General features: G+C 34.0%; 1 protein-coding gene and 1 pseudogene across 1 annotated transcript; both read right to left on the minus strand.

Annotated features, from left to right (window-relative positions):
* Positions 1–1,547: 1,547 nt before the first annotated feature.
* Positions 1,548–2,717, minus strand: LOC110018650 (annotated as a pseudogene).
* An 11,539-nt stretch (positions 2,718–14,256) lies between these two features.
* LOC110018680 lies at positions 14,257–15,768 on the minus strand. Its single transcript, XM_020716072.1, has 2 exons — positions 15,469–15,768; positions 14,257–15,326 (listed from the first exon to the last, which is right to left on the minus strand). Exon 2 carries the CDS (start codon positions 15,288–15,290, stop codon positions 14,361–14,363), a length of 930 nt encoding a protein of 309 aa, XP_020571731.1. The 5' UTR covers positions 15,291–15,326; positions 15,469–15,768; the 3' UTR covers positions 14,257–14,360.
* Positions 15,769–20,155: the final 4,387 nt, after the last annotated feature.

Raw genomic sequence — 20,155 nt, forward strand, 5'->3', positions numbered from 1 at the left:
TCGTGTTGTTATTGATAATTGTTTCGCGTTTTTAGGGCTTTCTGCCACTTTCTGCTGGTGATGGAAGTTAAGTTATTCAAGAAGTTAATGAGATATATATTGTTCAAATTCAGAATAATGCGAAATATTTTTATTGTTATGAAAAAAGATATAAATAATTTTTACATGAATCTTAGAATAAAAAAGAAAAATATGAAAGCAAAAATATAACACATAATATATTAAATTAATCAATTCATATTAATTGTGTAGAGATAAAGGAAATAACATAAAATATGAAAGTTTAAAATAGAAAAGAAAATAAATCCAGTTCAAGGAAATAAATCTAAAATAGGAAAGGAAATAAAATTATATTTGAAAAATAAATTTAATACTCATAACATATAATATGAATTAATTATTTTCTTATATAAATTCTAATATCGTTATTCAAATTGAAATATGATTAAAAATCATGTTCATCTTGGATTTGAAAATATCAAACAATAGTTGAGAAAGACTATGTGAAGTAGAACTTAAAGTCTTCATCTCGTATTGTAATTGTTTTTAACTGTAGTTCCTGCAGTGTCTATAGATAGGCGGAAGATTATTACAAATAATGCTACATGAGAGTTTATAGGGAAGTAGACAATGTATGAAAAAATGACTTCTAGTTGACTGCAATTCTCTTTGACTATAGTTCCTGCAGTGTCAGTAGATAGACAAAAAACCCTTAGAGGCAATCTTGCAGGAGATTTTGTAAGGAAGTGGACAATCTACATGAAAAATTAACGTCTAGTTGATCGCGGTTGTCTTTGACTGCAGTTCGTGCAATTTATATAGGTAGGTGAAAGGCTCATAAAGGCAATGTTGCCGGGAGTTTGCAGCGAAGTAGACAACCAACAGAAAAAACTACAGGGCATGGTCTGCAAAGAAAGAAAAAGCTCCAGAGGTAGACTTTGCTACAGAAAAAGCTCTGGAGGTGGGCTTGATATAGAAAAAAAACTTTAGAGGAAGGCCTCCTATAAGAAAAGCTCTAGAGGAGAGTTTGCTGCATGATAGACTTTGAAGGAGAGCCTAGTGCAGGAAAAAAACTCCGGAGATAGACTGACTGTAAGGAAAAACTCCGAAGGAGGGTCTGGAATTTGAAAAAACTCCGAAGGATGGTTGTTGGAAACGAAGCTCCCCCTGACGCTTTCAAAGGGAAGGGAAAAATGTTGTATGCAGTGCTCGATTTTAGGATAAAACCTGTGTTAATTCCTGTGACCGGGAAGAATAGCATAAAAAACTACTTTGTTTCTTGCAGGAAAGTCCTTTGGGTAAAAACAATGGGTAGGTCCTTCGGGGAAGAACAGAGGGAAAGTCCTGCAGCTGGGATAGACAGAGGAGAAGCCATCGGCACACAACCCATCAGAGAGGGGTCCTTGGTGAGAGGCCGCAGTAATCCACTATTGGTTGCCCACGTTAGCATGAACCTTTGGAAAACTAATAGGGAAGAGAAAAACGGGCGACAATTAGGGTGAAAAACGACAGCAACTGGGGAACCGGCGGCTATAAATAGTAGAAAATTATCCATCGAATATATTTCTACAGAAGTAAAAACAGCAGGAAAAAAACAACAAGCGCTTCACTGCCTTCAGAAGACGCTTTTTGGTTCGACCGCCGCTGACGTATTGCCCGATCATGGCGCGACAACCACTTGGGACGATTTTTTCCCCGCTTGCTCGAGATGGGACTTTACTCCTACCGGTTCCATTATCAGGGTTATGGCTGATTACAATAGCGCAGTTCCCATACTCCCTCGCGAGCATTCCACGATCTCCAACATGGTTCTCAACGATGCATACAACAGCGCCCTAAGGGATGGAGCGAAGAGGAGGAACATTTCCGACCATGAGAGACGCTTTGCGACCGCAGTACACGAATTGACCGGTGCAAATGCCATCGGCCGCGACAAAGAGATCCTCCTGGTGCTTGTAGCGGAATGTATGGAGGAAGGTTACGCGGGCAAGCGGTACACCGCATCCGGGGTCGTGGATGATTTTGATGACCACACTGTTAAGACATCCATTACGCTCGCTGAAGTCAAGGTTGCGGGAAAACGAGCTGGGACCATGCGATGGTGGGTATGCCATCGGAAAATTGAACCTGCGCCGTTTCTTTGAGCTCGGATCACTACCCATGGCTAGGGTGTAAAGGAGCCGAACACACACGAGCCAGCTGAGGCTCTGTTCCTGTTCAGCTCGTTTGTTATGATAGCTGTTTGAAATAGCTTATGCTCAAAATTAGTTTGTTTGTGTTCGACTCGAAATTATTTGATATTGTTCGAAATGGCTCGAAAATAAGCTATTTATTTGTTCGACTTGAGGTCTTTAGCTCGAATCAACTCAAGCTTAGCTCGGGAACCAGCTTGAAGTTTTTTTTAAAAAAATTATATTTATTGATTTTTTTAGAATATAAATTTATAACAAACAATTTTACATAAAAATAGCAACTAAAGCAATAAAATTTTTATTAAGAGAATCACAATTACAAATTATAATATTCAGTACACATCAAAATTTTACACAAAAAAAATTACATTAATAAATATAAACATAGAAAATAAAATAAAATGAACAGAAGTCTTATACATTTCTAAAAATCCTACCCTCGAGTTGATCAGGCAGAAGTCAAATGTAGGACAATATAAATAAAATTTATGTCGAGTGTACAACGAACCGATATTTTACCTGCATCATCGATTTTGAAGTCCTGTAAAGAAAAAAAAGTTAAATTGAATTAATAACTGAAACTATCATATATAACCACAACAACAACAAACATTTATCCTACTAAGTGGGGTTGACTACATAAATCCCTTTCTCCAATGCATCCTGTTGATTGTCATATTTTCATTTAATTCTAGTAAATTAAGATCTTTTTTTTATATACAATATGCCCAAGTCTTGCCAGATCTACCTCTGCTTTTCTTAACATAAGTCGAATCTAAAACATCTACTCTCCTAATTGGATCAGGAGATGATTGGCGTTTAATGTGACCAAACCATCTATGACGAATCTCTCTATTTTGTTTACCACTAGAGCTCCACCAACCCTATCACAGATATATTCATTTTGCATTTTGTCTCTAAGCGGAAAACCACTCATCCACCTAGTCATTCTCACCTTGGCAACACTTAACTTAGTTTTATGCCTCTCTTTTAAAGGCCAACATTTTAAAGGCCAACATTCAGTACATTCAGTGCCATAAAACATTGCAGGTCTCACCACCATCTTATAGAATTTTCCCTTCAGTCTAGGAGGTACTTTTCTATCACACAATAAGCCCAACACATTCCTCTACTTCAACCAACCTACTTGAATTCTAATAATAACATCCTCATCTATATAACTATCACTTTGAACAATAAACCACAGATATCTAAAGCGTTCACACCTTTTAATAATTTGATCACCCATAGTTGCAACTTTGCTACTAGAGCTATTATTATTAAAATTGTAAAATTTATTATTAAAATTGCATTCCATGTATTCAGTTTTAGTTCAACTCAAACGAAGGCCTTTAGACTCCAACGTAGACCTCTATAATTCAAAATTTTCCCGAACTTTCTCTCTAGTCTTATCCACAAGAAGGCTATCATCAACGAAAAACATACACCAAGTTACATCCTCCTATAAATGTCCAGTAAGAGCGTCCGCAACTTTCAAGCATGTATGAAAGTTTAAGTTTCATAAATCAAATGCGCAAGTCTAGCACAAAGAAGAAGACCAATTAACTCAATCAGACCATCGTGAAAGTATACTTATTATGCTCTATCTCAATAATTTGCTCTTCCCACAAGATCATAATGAACTCAAAAGATCATACTCAAACCAAAATTTAAACATACATAAGCTCCGAAGTGAGAAAAATAAGATAATTGGAACCCTAGAAACTAGGGCATTTTGTCTTTGCCTCCTTTCTCTCTCTATACTGAAAGAAGAGAGGCCCTAGTCTATATTTCACTTTTAAAAAGATTTAAAGTGACATGCATGTAAATAAGAGTGTATACGTGCTAGATATGTGAATACATAATAATTGTGCGGTATGCATGTAAATGCCCTGAGTTTTAAATTCCTGATGAAATTGTTTTGGATTTACTTCGCAGCAAATCAAACATTTTTAATTTTAAAACTACAAACCAAACACAGAAGACATACAAAATGAATAGATTGTAGCTCCACTGCATCAAATTTCAGACAAACAAACTCTTCAGCTTTCTTTAATCAAATGAAAGTTGTTAGGATGAAAGGAAATTAAAATAGTTTGTGTGTTAATACAAATCTACAGACATGAACCAGAAACTGTTAAATGTCAATCCCAAATTTTTTTTTTCATTTACTTTCAGTCAAGATTTTAGCATGCAATAATTGCAAAGTTGCAGTTTTGCAAACCGTTTTAAATCAAAGACAAAAAGGAGACCACACAGCCACGCACTCACCTATGCTGCATTTTACATATAGAACTCAAAACAGTACGTGTTCTAAAACTCTGCAAGGGAGAAAGGTTCCAATTTCTATTAGTCTCAAAGATCAAATAAGCCATAATAATCATCACCCTCAACAAATAAATCATAATGTAACAGAAAAAAAAAATATACCTTTATCAGCAAGAACGAAGAGGAAGAAAGAGAGAAACTTGCTGGCGCTGTCGAACTAAAAACGGGGCCGAATGAGAGAGAACAAACCTTAGTTCGATATACCTGCATCTGGACTACATTCACTGTTTGCCATATGTACAATCTGAGCCCATTAGTAAAAAAAAACTAAATAATTTAATATACGGTGAGTCCGGACTGTACAAATGACAGACAGTGATTGGAGTCCTGATGCAAAAATGCATCAGGACTTCTGATATAATATTTTTTAAGTTCAAATGCATCAGGACTCCTGATATAATTTTTTTTAAGTTCAGTATACTCTCCTAAAGGTTACGCAGAATGCGAAAAACAGTAAAGTTCAATATTCTCTCCTAAACTTAAGATTTTTCATAAAATTCGATATTTTTTTAGTGCAAATTATAGTAAAGCTTATTTATATATCTTAGAAAACAAGCAAAAAGATCCCATTATTTGTGGCAAATAACATTATCAGATCCATTTAGTTTTTATGGAAAAAAAAACAAATTGTTAAAAAAAAGGTGTAAATTAATTCAAGATCCTTAAAAACAATGTCCCAATAAAAGATAGGAAGAATTACATACATACCACTCAAATCTTATAGATTTACAAATCCAATACCTAAACTTTAATTTTTACATAGAGAGCACTTACCTATACTTGAACATGTGTATTTCACATTCTATAAATTAAAATAACGGCCTTTTTGATGTGATATGAAATATTTGGGCGCATAAATATAAAACCAAAGTTTAGATATTAGATACCAATTAACAGTCCTCCATGATTGCTTTGCATCAGCACATTTTATTCTTCCAGTGTGGTGCATACCATTGTCTGTTGGTTGACATTCACGGTATAAAACCCTTCAGGTCGGGGGTTCCAGTTCTCAATGTCACAGTTGGCTTTAAGGAGGCGGTACTCGAATTGTTACGCACATTAAGGGTGACTCGTCATTCCTTTTAGAGTATATATATATTATATATATATATTCCAAAATATTATGTTGCCCTAGCTCAATATAATCTATTTAGCTTGTTTGTTACTTACCAATTGTACATAAGAAAATAAAGAAAATATTGCTAGCTTGGCTACAAGCTAGCATCTATATAGTTATATTATACTTTTATCTTATGCTTTTTAGGTAAGATGCTGTCAGCCTTTTGGTCAATCCTTAATATTTGAAAATCTCTCTCTCTCTCTAGCATCAAACTTATCTGCATGTGACACTTTAACATTTGTCACATAGCATTTATGTACATTTATAATTCTGATAATATGGTTGGTTTTGATCCCATTAAACCCTCATAGTGGGTATCTTTCATGCTAAATATTACATTTTTTTTCTTTTATTTTGGGAAGATGGTTAATTATAAGGAGTCTCACTAGTGATGTTGCATGTATAATTATAAAAAAGTATTTGAAAAATTATGTTATAAAAATTAATAAAATTGAAGATAAAAATATAATACTAAAGATTCTTACAGACATTAAGATTTTTAATGTTATAAGTGTTTATGTTCCTCAAATAGGTTTAGATTTAGGTTAAAAAAAATAGAATGACATAGAAAAATTATTACAAATGATATCACTTGAAAAGAATTTTTATTGGAGGAGATTTAAATGAACATATTTGTAGAGCGATCAAAGGTTTTATGTTATTTATTTTGTCAAGACATTTACGTAATAATTATGCACATATTATTTTATTTCTGCTATTTAATTCATTACAATAGCATTTATTTTTAATTTGTGATTGTCTTCATAAGGTTCTGGTTTACTAGCTATGTGGATAGGGAAATTAGATTGTGTGATGTATATTATTTCATATGTTTTTGTGATACAATTGTAGGGGTGAAAATTCTAATGAAACAAAGAAGATTATTTTTTTTTTTTCAATTATAGTTTTCCGACGGCTTATCGAGGATTTTTCGGCGGACAATCAAAATCCAAGAACAAATTGTCAACCGACGACAATCCAACATGTAGTTGCCAGTCTCTTGCTAGGCATCAACCGCTAAGGTAAGTCTCCATCGGAAACCATAACAACGGGCAATAACCCATCAGAATATCGTCGAAAAGATGAGTGTCGGAAAAACATCAAAAATTGGATTTCCAATAATCATAAAAGTGGCGGCCCTCACTCGTCGGATGACCGTCAACTTTTTCAAGAACATGCGACAATGCCGTTACTTCTGAGGGGTGGAGACCATTGGAAATCGGCTAAAGTCTTGTAGTGAACATAACATGATACCATGTGTCACTAATATGATATGTTACCACATTTTTAAAATAACTTTACAAATTTGTTCACTTTTTGTTGGATGCTGAGTATTCTCTTCTTGGCTACAAGCACTCAGCAGCCCAAAACATACTTGCATAACAAATAAGAGGTATCAGTTGTAACAGTTTGTTTGTATTACAAAATAACTATTGCTTGCTTTCCTTGCGTTTTAAGAGAACAAATACCAAAGAATCAAATGGTCCTTTTAGCAAGTATGCAAATAAATATATAGTTTTTACTCTTGTGACTATCTTCACTAAGAACTATGCAGGCTTCCATGTTCACCCAAATGTCAATTTATACTCCAATTGAAATTTACTTTCTCTCTAACAACCACCCAACTAAAACCAAGTCTTATTGGTGCTATGTAAATATATGTTGAAAGATTGAACTGCCATATTACAAGACTTGGCAGATGTCATTCTAACATGTTTTAGTTGATTAATTGTACTCAATCCTGGTATATATTCTCATAAATCATGCGAACATCCACCGCACAAAACTTAGAAAAAATTTTACATAGTTTTTAGAAAGCATGTTTCATTAAAATTATCATAATTTCATCAAAAAAAAAGAAAAAAGAAAATAGGATCATATTTAAAAATAATTAAATCATCTTTTATGGTGCATTTCATGTGATTTTAATAGAGCATCCAATTTATCTCTAAAAATTGTCATATTAGCAATTAGCATATAATATTCATGTTTTTAGTCCCGCCTATATAAGATTTTCAACACTAACGAAATAATCAAGATGAGAAACTGCCAAAAAATTATAAATCAAATTTTATGAGAACTACTTACAAGCTAGGCTTAACCCATCTAACTTTTATGGGTAAAGGAAATGGAGTGTTATGTATGTATATATATATACACACACACACACACACGTACAAAATGGGTAACTTGGTCACAATGATGGGACATATTGGCTTGGTAATTCCATTTTTATTGTATTTATGTATTAAGGTTGCCCCAACAAAAAATTATGTTAAAAGCATCTAAATCGTCCGATTGTAATAATTATTGCAAGGAAACTTCATTTTTATATATTTTATGTAATAGGAATTAGCCTATTATGTATAGCATGTATTCTCAAATATGTCTTAGGTATCAATTTTGTCTCGATCAATAAATGAGTCCCTCATGAGGCTCTCTTAGCCGTCTCAATGGCATGAAAATTAATGCATAAGCTTGCCTTGTTCAAAATCTTGACGTGAAGTTTGGACTAATAAGGTTATGGTGTACTACTCTCTTGATATGTCAACCAAATAGATCACTGCAATAATTTGATCAAGAATGTTGTTGCCTACCCTCTTAAAACAACATGTTAAACTGGAAGAGAATCATCTATCTAAATCTACATAATCATACCAACATTTTGAAATGTCATTATCATCTTCTTAATAAGAAACTAAAAAAATGTTTGCCTATAACAACCATTGCTTCACCAATGTAGTAAGTGTTGACTTAATATACTGTACTTGAGCTAGCTTACACAATACAAACTTGCCAAATGTAAACAACCCACAAAAAGTGGATAATTTAATGGTCATACTCAAATCATAAACAAAAGCAAGGCAACCTCCAAAATAATTATCTCCAAAAATATTAAAAAATATTTATCGAGTTAAAAATATACTAAAAATATATAAAGGATTAAAGTCATTTCATAAATTCTTATGCCTACGAATAAGGAGGCAATGCTAAACTGAACGTCCATTGGATTTTGATCATAAGAAACATTTTCTTCCATAATATGCTATTTATAATAGAATCCCTTTAGCCATTATACTTGCTTAATAAAATAAGAAAATAGAAATATAGAAAAATATTAGGGCGGATTTTTTAGCATAGTTTTTGGTTTGAAGATTATATAGAAAAGTGGATTTATTATGCCAATAGTTTTTCATAAACCACAAACTTGATTGGTATGCCCTTTAGACTTATCCATTGTTGTTCTTGTACCATTTTGCATTGAGTTTTACCTACTTTCATTTGTAGTTTAGTGGATTAATCTTAAAAATATATCATTGATGATTGAGTAGTTGATACTCATTACAAAAGAAAATGACAAAAATCCAGCTATATATATTATGTAGCACTACTTTAAAATGTAATACTTTGTAATTTAGAACTTTTGACTGGTGATAACTCATATTTTCCCTAAGGTGCACATCACATGTAATATATTTTTGTTTAGTTAAATGTGGACTTACATATATTATCACCTAAGCGGTCTACTTCGAAAAACATATAAGGCATTTCAATTTCATAAGCTTTATGGTCATTTATTTTAGTGGGTTCATGAAAGCATTTGGCTTCTTATTCATATCCATTAACATAAATATTTTTTACCTTTGCAAATATATGTACTCATTCTCATTCTCTTGAAAGATAATATTATTCATTTACTAAGAAAAAGTGTCATAATGTTGCAGTAAATTGCATATATAAGTGTATGCATGGGTAGACCATGTACGCACTTTAAAACATCATTAAAATAGTCTGAAACATTTGGTTAGTGTACCATATCTTTAACCACCATTTTGTGTAAATAAACATAATTTAACATCACATTCTACTAATCATTGTTGTGCTTCTTCCTTAATAATTTATTTATTGGTCATTCATCATATGACTGTTTAGATTTTATTACTATTTTATGTAATGTCTGTTTCAATAAAAATTTAATATTTTATATTCATATTATATATTTTACCTCTTTGAAACTCTCACTTAGGTTTTTCAAACAATGAAAATGTGTTTGCCCATGGGAATATTTCTCTACAATTGCAGTGTATTATTATCCAAAATTATGCACAAACCAATTCTTAGTGGAACCATTGGAATTATAAAATAGAGACAACAAAGAAACCAAATACAAAACTTATTTCACACTAATTCAATGATTGTAATTCTTAGGATAAATAAATTATTGTTAACATTAATTCCTATAACAATTGATAAGATTTATCTATACTTGCCCAAAAGCCATAGTCCCTCTATGCTTAAGACAATCTCATAATTTTTATCATGTTATAAAAGGCCCAAATGTCTAAAAATTTCATTGGAACTATTTTTTTGACCTGAATACATTCTATACATTGATTTTTATATGATAGAATACGTGGTCTACATAATCAAATTGATTAAATGATAAAATTTCTCCCATTTATCAAATATTGACAGAATTTTCATATGTATTGCATTCCTAGCCTTGATGTAACTTACTTTAAATTTGGTTTCTATTCGAATAATAATTTCTATTTTTTTAAAAAAATAAATTTATCATCAAACTACATGCAATATGAAATGGTTATTGTACTTCAAATTATACTTTTATTGTTAGAAAATCATCATTATATTTGTGCATGCATGTGATATATCCAAACTAGATATCATCCAAACATTTGCTAAAAACTTATTTAAATTAGATCTAAATGCTATAAATATGTTTTGGAAGAATGATCTTATTATGTACACATTATAATCAAAATCTTCTTATTAAATAAGAAATTTATGACCTTAACTGTATTAATGATGGACCAACTATTTAATGCAAATTGTATCTTCATGTGATGAAAGTAGGGTATCATTAGATAAACCATTGAAGTTGGCATCTTCATCCTACTCTCTTGTCATCTAATAACCATGCACCTATTTATTATTCATAAACCCGCGGTTCTCCATATTAGCACTTATATTGGAGTAATATCTCATAAGATCATACCCTAAAATGTTGACACTGGAGTTCACTTCCTCATAAGATGATCCATGTTTATCACCACTACCATTGGACTTGCCGATCAAACCCTATTCATCTTTTCATGTCTCTAGTCAACATCTACTAAATATAAAATTGAAGCATCCTAAGAACATATATCTTAATGAGAAGATTGTGTGAGTCTTTGGTTCGAGTATGGGCAAGCATAGAATGTTGTTATAAATAAATTTCACTTATATGGGAAATCCCTAATATTTGACTTGAAACTAATTATTGAGTTCATTAATACTTATTGGGATATTGATGTGTCCCTTGTTTATTGTGTCATGACTATTTAAGATATTTCCACGACTAGCTCATCTTAAGTTGAATTAGTGGTTTGGGTAGAATACTATCCATATGTTTGTATTTATTATAAATATAATTAATTTTGACATATAATATTATGAATTGACACAATTTCTCATAAAACCCTAACATCATTTAGGGGGAAACCACACAAAAAAATTACTATGAATTATATCATAATTTAGTGAGATTAAAATTTTTATTTTAAGCTTATTTGAAATTTATCTGCCTTGGGACTTTTAAAGTTGTTAGAAAATTATATTCCTTGGGACTTATATGGGATAATTTCGCCTACTAGTGTAAATAGGTGATAAATATTATCAACACTTAATTGCCCATAATACAACATAATTAAGGACACAAATTGGTGACTGAATATCTCATTGAACTAGCATGTTCTAAATTTATTTGAGACAAAAAAAATAAAAATCATTGTTGATTGGATGGATTTAATAGAGAAAATTTTAACATAATATGAACTTACATCAATGAAATAAATATAGCGAGCATATATAAAATTGATTAGTAGCACCCCCAAAATCACTCTTATTGTGAATTTATCTATAATTTTGAAGTATAAACCTAATTAATGTGATGACATTGAAAATATGATGAGTATTAATTTTATCTAAGGAATCATAATATTCAAGTTTTCAATGACAACAAAAGCCTTAGTATACTATCACACTCATAAAAAAATATAGAACCTAACAAAAAAGTAATTGTTATTTTTGTAATAAATCTTTTAAACATGAATACTATTCAAAGATTAAGTATAAAAGAAAATAAATGAAACTAAACTAAACAAGTAAACATAAAATATGCAACTAAACATGTCTCAAGGCCTTTTGTTAGAAAGTCTAGTCCTAAAATCTCAACAAAATATTATCTCAAATAAGAAACAAACAAGTTGGTTGGGGAAGGAAGAATTTGATGGAGAAGAAGGGATGGAATTGTCTTCTTTCAAGAAGAAAGAATGGGAGAAAGGGAAGAAGTAACATAAAAGTATGAGTTTTGGTGCAGTTAGATAATAATACATAAAGTTAGCCGTTGGCCAACGGGTAGCTCAAGTAATAAGTATAAAAACATGGGCATCTACATACATACCATCCAACTCCTATGTATTTGCACATCTAATAACTAATCTTTATTTTTATCTTTATATCACCAAAAATATTACTATTTTAACTTTTCAAAAGTAAATACACATTTTCATGTAGAGATACTTGACCTTCTGTAATATTTTACTGTGAGTTAGGAGAAAATATCACGTCTAAAGTCCGGACACAAGAAGCTTCCAGACAACAGACACAATATACTGGTGGGCGATGAGTTTTCTTTTTCTCTTCTCTTCGGCTCATCCGGTGAATCACATCGTCCGTATACTGCTTGCATCTGTACTCCGAACACAATATATTTTCGTGAGTTCAGAATGCCCATCGTATTTGAGACATCGTATTTGAGAAAAAAAAAAAAAGAAAACTATCAAGTTTTGTACCAATTTTATATTTTTATTCAATCCCTCAGAACATTATTCAATGAAAATTGACAACATTTACCATAAACAATATTGTGACGTTTTTGTTTTTCAGATAAAATTTCGTAGGCTGAAACAATTATGTGCTCATAAAGTTTCGGGGCAGATGATTTTTTCGGGAACTTAGTGTTGGTCCAACAATCAGAAAACATTAGGACTGAAACAATTAATGTTGCCAAATATAATTTTTAAGGAAAAAATAATATTATATAAAAACTATATGATATCTATAGAAAAATACAAAAAAAAATCATAAAATAAGGCCCAAAACTATTATAATTGATGCTCTGTTGTGTTGAGTAAATGTACTTCATTTCTGAGGTACTTTTCTGAGTTGCTACTGACACAGTTATGTGTCTTCAACGAATGAGTAAAATAACCCAATTTAAGATCGGCAGACTTGCATACAGACCACTCAATAGGGATAAGAAATTTTTTAAAACAAAAAAAGATGATCACATAAATTAATGTTGATACTTCTTATTCAGACACTTTTTGCACTTTGTTATGGTGGGTTTTTGGGCCATCTCTCCGGCTTCGAAGTATTTTCCTTTGAATACACCATTAGGATGAGTTCCCATTAACCCTTGTGGAGCTTGTAAATCTCGGGTAGGGGATCATCTCCGGAAATGAACATGATTCAGACTTGTAAGAAGAGGAAACGATTGAACAAACTTGGCGTCTCGGCCGTCCACTTTTGTTTTGTCGAATGGCTCGTGGGATCGGTCGAACAATCTTAGCATCTCTATCGTCTGCTTTTGTTTGGTCGAAGGATTTGTGGGATTGGTCGGACAATCATGACGTCTTGGTCGATTGTTTTTGTTTGACCGGAGGGCTTATGCCGCAACTGTTATATACCCAGGGCGTTGAAGCAAGTTTCTAACCCTTCAATCGCATGGGGTCCTGGTCGCTTGATTGGACATTCGTCTTTGGTTGGGTCCCCTCTCTATGGGAGGAGGCCGCCTAGACTCCTCTGTGGGATGATTGTTGTCTCACCCTTTGCGAAGCTTGTCACTACTGAGTAGGAAACCATCTCGTGATTTTTGTCCAATCCAAGCTACGGAACTTGAGCTCCTGGTGAGGAAAGTTCCCTAACCGGCCCTTATTATCGATCAGACATCTATGGTGTTGTTGTCGGTTTTGCGGCCTGGATTCAAGCTCCACGAGTGTCGGGTGGCCTTCAAAATACTTAAACTCCTTGAGCTTCCTGAGTTTTTATATATCCTCTCACATTGAAATTTCAAATATTTGGAAAAAACATGTATATATATATATACAAATTGATCGCAAACAATCCCTACATAAATTACTTGTGCTTGGCAACCTATAATTAGCAGTAATTTTTTGCAGCAGAAGTATGAACAAAGTAATATAAAGTGGAGGGAGGGCCTTACTACTAGAAGAAGGCCACTAACTCTTCTTTTGAAAAAGAGGAGGCGGCATCCATGATTACTTATCACAAAGAGGACAAGCACGAACGCCAGTGAGGTGAGAGAAGCGAGCAACTTGGACAAAAAATCTACTCAGATTTTCAGCAGAAAATTTCTCTCATTAACAATTTACATATACATCATTTATCATCTCGGAATGATGACTAAATAGTTCACATATCAGCTATATCCTAAGTATAAAGAAGACATACTACTTCACACAAATCATGAGCTAAAATGGAAAAGAGAAATCAAGCTTACTTTACTGAAGAAAAAGAGACCCACAAAAAAAAAAAAAAAGTTAAATTCAGTCTGCATATGAAATGGTGAGTGAGCAACATGGTAGCAAACATTAAAACTTCAATTTTTGTTGCCACTCCTTAGAACTCCAGTATTATGCACGCCTCTGAATAGGAGATGATGAAGGTAATGGATTTACTTGTGAGGAGCCTAAACAATGAAGATGATGACCTTTCTCTCTGTTCTTCCCAATGACAATAGTGATAAAAGACCCATCTTCCTCTTCTGAAGGAGAATAAGAAGCATCAGTCCCTGCAGAAGTGGCATAAGAGCTTTGGTTTACCTTTGGTACATCTTCAACAAGCCCAAAGTTTGCTTTTTGAGCCTTAAGAGCTTCCTCCATGAGTGTCTTCCTATAAAGCTTCTCCTCCGCATCTTTCAAAAACTTGAACTTGGGAGGAGGTGAGGACCTGACCTTAGTGCCCAAATCATCGTTTCTTGAGGACTCAAAGAGGGGATTGAATCCAAGATGTCTGTAACAATCCATAGGGGTTAAGGGTGGAGTGAAGAACGGAGGAGATGAGAGAGGGGTTAAAAATGGAGTCTCGGCAGGGAGAAGCAAATCACTCAAGCTGCCCCCTCTTGACCCTTTCCCACTCCTTCCACTCTCAGATTCCAAGTCCTCCTTTGTCTCCTCCTTTATGGTGAAAAGAAATCTTGGAGGACCGGACAGACTGTGAAGCCTCATTAGCTCAGCCTCCATACTTTCCTCTCCACTTCCAAACGGAATAAGGAAATCTTTGCTAGAGCCGGAATCTATGTGAGCATCATCAGATCCATTAGGTATCTGTGCAGAGGTGCATACTTCTCGAGGATTGAGAGCAGTTGATCTCAAAAAGGAAGGCTTTTTCCAGCAGAAAATGTAGAGGAGCTCTCTTATTGGGCTCTGGTAGTCATTTTCCATCTCTCTGTTTGGCACTCTCTTCTTCCACAAGAACAAGTAGTAGAGCTCTGCAATTAAAGCCAGTAGCAGGAAACCGGATACAAGGCTGAGCCCTATTCCCAAACTGCTCAAAGCTCTCATCTTTGCATACGAGGACGAATCCCTCAACTATATCCTCTTCAAAAATCAAATCTTTCAGTCAGATTTAACTCTACCGCCCTTCACTCAAACCAAAAACCCAAAAACCCAAACTTTCGCTCCATAAAGCAATATGTCAAAGAAAAGAGAGAAACCGAAGATGAGAGGGCAAAGAAATTACTTAAAACAGCCGCCCCCCAATGGGGAATCGTCTTGCCATTCAACTCACCCGCTTCTGCCGCTAAACTCGCCGGAGAAGAGAGAAGCTATTTTGGGATTCTTTCCTCGTTGCTCAAGTTTTATTCTGCTAATGGTTTCCTCAAGGAGAGGAGAGCAGCTCACATGGGCAGCGGCAGACAGAGCCGTTGTCGTTTCCAATAAGAAATGGTTAAATTTTAAAATCGAGTTTTTTTAAAATCGAATTTTTATGTCAGTAATTGCTATGGCCCTCTTCAAATATTTAATTTGTTGCAGTTATCTCTACCAGCAAGCTTTTCTAAAAAAGTTAGTTAAAACCTTGTCATTTTCACTTTTCAATTGTTTTCTCTAAATGTAAGCTTTTTTCTGAAGTTACAAGAAACCAAAAAGAGTATGTAGTTGATTACTTGCCTTAACCTCAAACTCAATTGAGGGAGCAAATATTATTTTAGCGCATCACAGTCATTGATCTACATACGATTAATCATATGTAATATTTTTTTCAACTGCCTTGGGGATCGAAATAATGAAAAAAAAATCTAAGAATTTCATCTATTGTATGCTTTTGAAAAAATCTAAAAACCAACAGCCTCGAATTAGGGCTGTTTATTTATAAAAAAAAAAGCATACTAATTTGGTTAGAGAATTGCAACAGAGTAAAAGTGATAAATTAGCACACAAAATTAAAATACTAGTTTAAATCTTATTTAAAATAGTCACTTGAGATTGAATTCAAGTCATATTGTTGAATCCAAATCTGTTCTTTGGAGCGTGTCCAAGGAATAAAATCGGATTCTGGGGGAGAAGAAAGAGAGGAAAAGAAAGCGAGAGAGGGTTGCCTCGTAGGGGAGAAAAAAGAGAGAGAAAGAAAAAGAGAGAGAGAGAGAGAGAGAGAGAGAGAAAGAGAGTTCCCTGTAGGGGCAAATAGAGGTGGTCCTAGGACTTGTCGACATCCCTTCTATTCGACAAAAGTTTAGGTTACAAGCGAGGGAGAAAGAAAGCAAGCTCCCTGGGGTGAGGAAATTACATGCATGCCCCTATTTTAAGGGGACATCAAGAGGTAAACTAGTTTAGATCCGTCTTCGCTAGTGCGGGATGGTCGACACAAGCTGTCCTTTTGCTTTGAGGTGGCGCACAAGGTCGAAATGGCAAGCCGGGTGGCTAGCCGGCAATAGGTGGTCAGCCAAAGTTGGCCGGATGGTTGGAGGCAGTTAGCGGCAAGTGGTGGCTGGCCCAAGTTGGTCGACCGGGTAAAGGTGGCCAACTAGGTGGCGCAAGAGATGTTAGGCCGGGTGGTATAGGTGGCCGACTTGACGGTTGCTCGTCTCCTAGTTAATCTTCGGTGGTGGATCTTTCCTGCTCGACAAGGCCTATTTTTTGGTTGTACTCGTACACATGTCTACTGAGATGATTATATATTACAAAACGCTAAGCCCCATCTCAAATGTCATCATCTCGTTTCTTTTGATCTTCATCTCAATCATTTGATCTAGGAACCATTGCATTGTATATACAATACATGAAGTGGAACTATGTTGGTGAGAAGCTACTATGTTGTATTCATATAGGAGGATTTACATGCATGCCACTCAATCTCAATGTATTTGCATATCAAACACCTAAATTTCAAATTTTACATGTACATCAAGATTGTGCGAGCATGAATCTCAAGAAGATCCAACAACCTTGAAAGAATGAAGTACAAAAAGGAGGGTCCACTGAGAGGAAACCAAGCTGCCCCACTTATCCAATTGGATATCACCAGAACATCTAAGCTAACCACTACTGAAAAGCCGAGCGAACGAATCAACTAATCTCTTGCTAAATCATATGCGAGGAATAAATCTAGTTCTTCAGCATCACCGACCATTCCGTAGACGCCCCTGATGTGTTGTTAATTTTGCATTCGTTGTTATATGCATTTTCAAATTTTATATGATGATATTGCACTTTGAGGAAAGTTTTTATTGTTTTTGTTTGTGATAGCAGAGAAAGAAAATATCAGGGATCAAATTGAAACATAATGGAGGTTGAGCATAAATGAACTATTGGGCACTTAGGCGCCTGAACATTGGCATTTTGGCGCTAGAAATCTCTAAATTTGAGCAACATACTCAAGAGTTTGGCACTTAGGCGCCAACCATTGGGCGCCAATGCACTGTTATGGGTGCTTAGGCGACACGATATCTAGAACTTAGGCGCCATCATACAGTTCTTAACCAAGAGCTTGGCGCCTAGGCACCCAAAATCGAATTGGCAGTTGGAGGCTTGGAGCAGTTCAAACTTTGAGATGATGGGGAGAGAACATAAAAATGGGGGAGATGAATTTAGAATAGAGCTTTTATCATTAATTTTCGTCTGTCATTTTCTGAGAGAGGAATTGAAGAGAAAGCTAGAAATAGATCAACAATTGAAGAAGAAGAAGTGAGGTGTATGAGAAACACAGAGGCAATTGCTTGTATTTACATTTTTTCTCAATTTGTGAAGGAAAGAGATAAGACCTTTCTAAAGTTCATTTGTTGATTGTAATATTTACTTTCAAGGCTTTTGCATTTAATTTCTCTTTTTATTCAAATGAGATTGTTTGTGTGTTAAGTATGCATAGTGAGTAATCTTATTTGTCTCCCTTGGGAGTGGGGAAGTAAGGTTGATGACTGTGAAATTTTTAGTATGGCTTTGAATGATTTGGTTTCTAATGATGATTAACTTTTCGATCTTCTTTTACATTTCATTTTGGTCATATGATTTGTTAGAACTTGTTGTGAATTATGAGTCTCAAAAGGGGTAATAATTTAATCAACTAAATTAATCACATTAGCTTATGAGAATAGGAATATATCTTGTAGGATGATGCACAAATATAGGAAAAATGTTTTGATAGAGATAGTATTAAGCTTTATGGAAATAAACCTATTGACTAGCCAAACTTCTTTATACTACCGAAAGGGGGTAAAGAAGATTATTGTTCTCATTTGTCACTATGATTATCTAAAAGAAGCTTTCACATTCAAAAATCATGTTTGAACCACTTCAAAGGAGAACTTTTAAACACTCGAACCCTTCAATTTTTCTGTTTTTAAACTGTAATTATTGATAACTTAGGATTATTATGTCAGATTTTAATTAAACCCAAAATTTCAGGCTAGGGCTTACAATCATAGACTAGAAACTTTCCTGAATTGAGATTGCCTCGTTCTCTGTGAGATTGACAATGGACTCTAATCATAATACTATTCATATGCCATGCAAACTTGCATAAGTTACCGGTGCTTTGCGGCATTTGGTGCGTGTTAGCCCCCTAGGTTCCTAATCTGAGGTCGAGAATCAACAATGCAACAGAGTCTCTCGGTCATCTAGAAGGACTCCCTTGTCAATGAATTAGCAATCTATCAGGTTACACTGATTCACCCTCTGCTCGACAGTCCACCCTCATTCTACCAACATGAACTTTTTATCTATAGATCAAGGGTCGATAGTCAGACTAGATCAACCGATTATTAAACTCTAACCAATCGAGTTAATCCTGCCAACCCAAGGCTAATCAAAATCAACCAACCAGCTACACCGACTCAGTCTAGCGGACCAAACCGGCCTTACTAAGTCAAAGTCATGCTAGACCAGCCGACCAAGTCATAGGGCAGTCATGCAATCGACTCATACATATGAAATTCCTAGAGGATCCTAAAACAACCCTAATTAAAATATGAACAAAAATGTAAAATCACATACTGTACCCTCTTCCCTATAAATAGAAAAATGATTTCATGAGAAATGCCTGACTGAGAAGACATTTTTTCTATTCTTTATTGTTCATTTATCTTTTATCCTTTCTTGTGTTTTAACTTTTGAGATGTGATCAATGAACAAATCAGGATTCAACACATGCATATTGTCTTACGTATGCATGAAAATGTGTTTTTCACCTTCTAAAAGTCATAATATTGATATTTTTGGTGTGATATGAAAGAACTGGTTGATACAAATGTGAAAAAAAGAAAAAGAAAATAAAAGTTTAGGCGTTAGATATGTAAATACATAGGAATTGAGAGGTATGCATCTAAATACCCCTTTCATATATGGCAAATCATTTTATTTATTTGGGTTTTGGGCAATAAAAATAAATTAAATTCAAAACTATTTTTCTACCAAGCATGATCCCTTCCCTTGGTCTTGCTTCCTTTATATTATTAAGTTTAAATGAAAAAAATATAAGTTTTTGGTCACTTTTCTTTTGCTGAATAAGTGCCATCCCTTAAAGCAAAACTTCTACAATTGTCCGGATAGAGTCATAGAAATTAATCGCTTGTGGTTAAACCAGCTGTGCAAAATTTCAGTCCATTTGTTTTCTTCTTCTTTCTTAAATCATGTATAGGGTTTGTGTGTTAGTCTTAATATAATATAATTCTTTCAATTATTAGTTGTTTTCTTCATTAATCGTTTGGTTATAAAATTGAGTTAATTTGTGAAGCCTTTTTGATAGGATTTGAGATAGATTTTTACCACGGAAATTAGGACCAACACATATTTATTTCACAAATTCCAAATCAAAGCAATACAAGTATACATACAATGAAATAAATCATTTGGGTTGTCAATTAGTAAATATAAATGTTTCGGTTGATCTGTGTGTAATTATCCCTAAAATTTAATATATATATATATATCTGAGA

The sequence above is a fragment of the Phalaenopsis equestris genome, unplaced genomic scaffold (assembly GCF_001263595.1).
Source record: "Phalaenopsis equestris unplaced genomic scaffold, ASM126359v1 Scaffold000030, whole genome shotgun sequence".
In the NCBI taxonomy this organism is placed as follows: domain Eukaryota; kingdom Viridiplantae; phylum Streptophyta; class Magnoliopsida; order Asparagales; family Orchidaceae; genus Phalaenopsis; species Phalaenopsis equestris.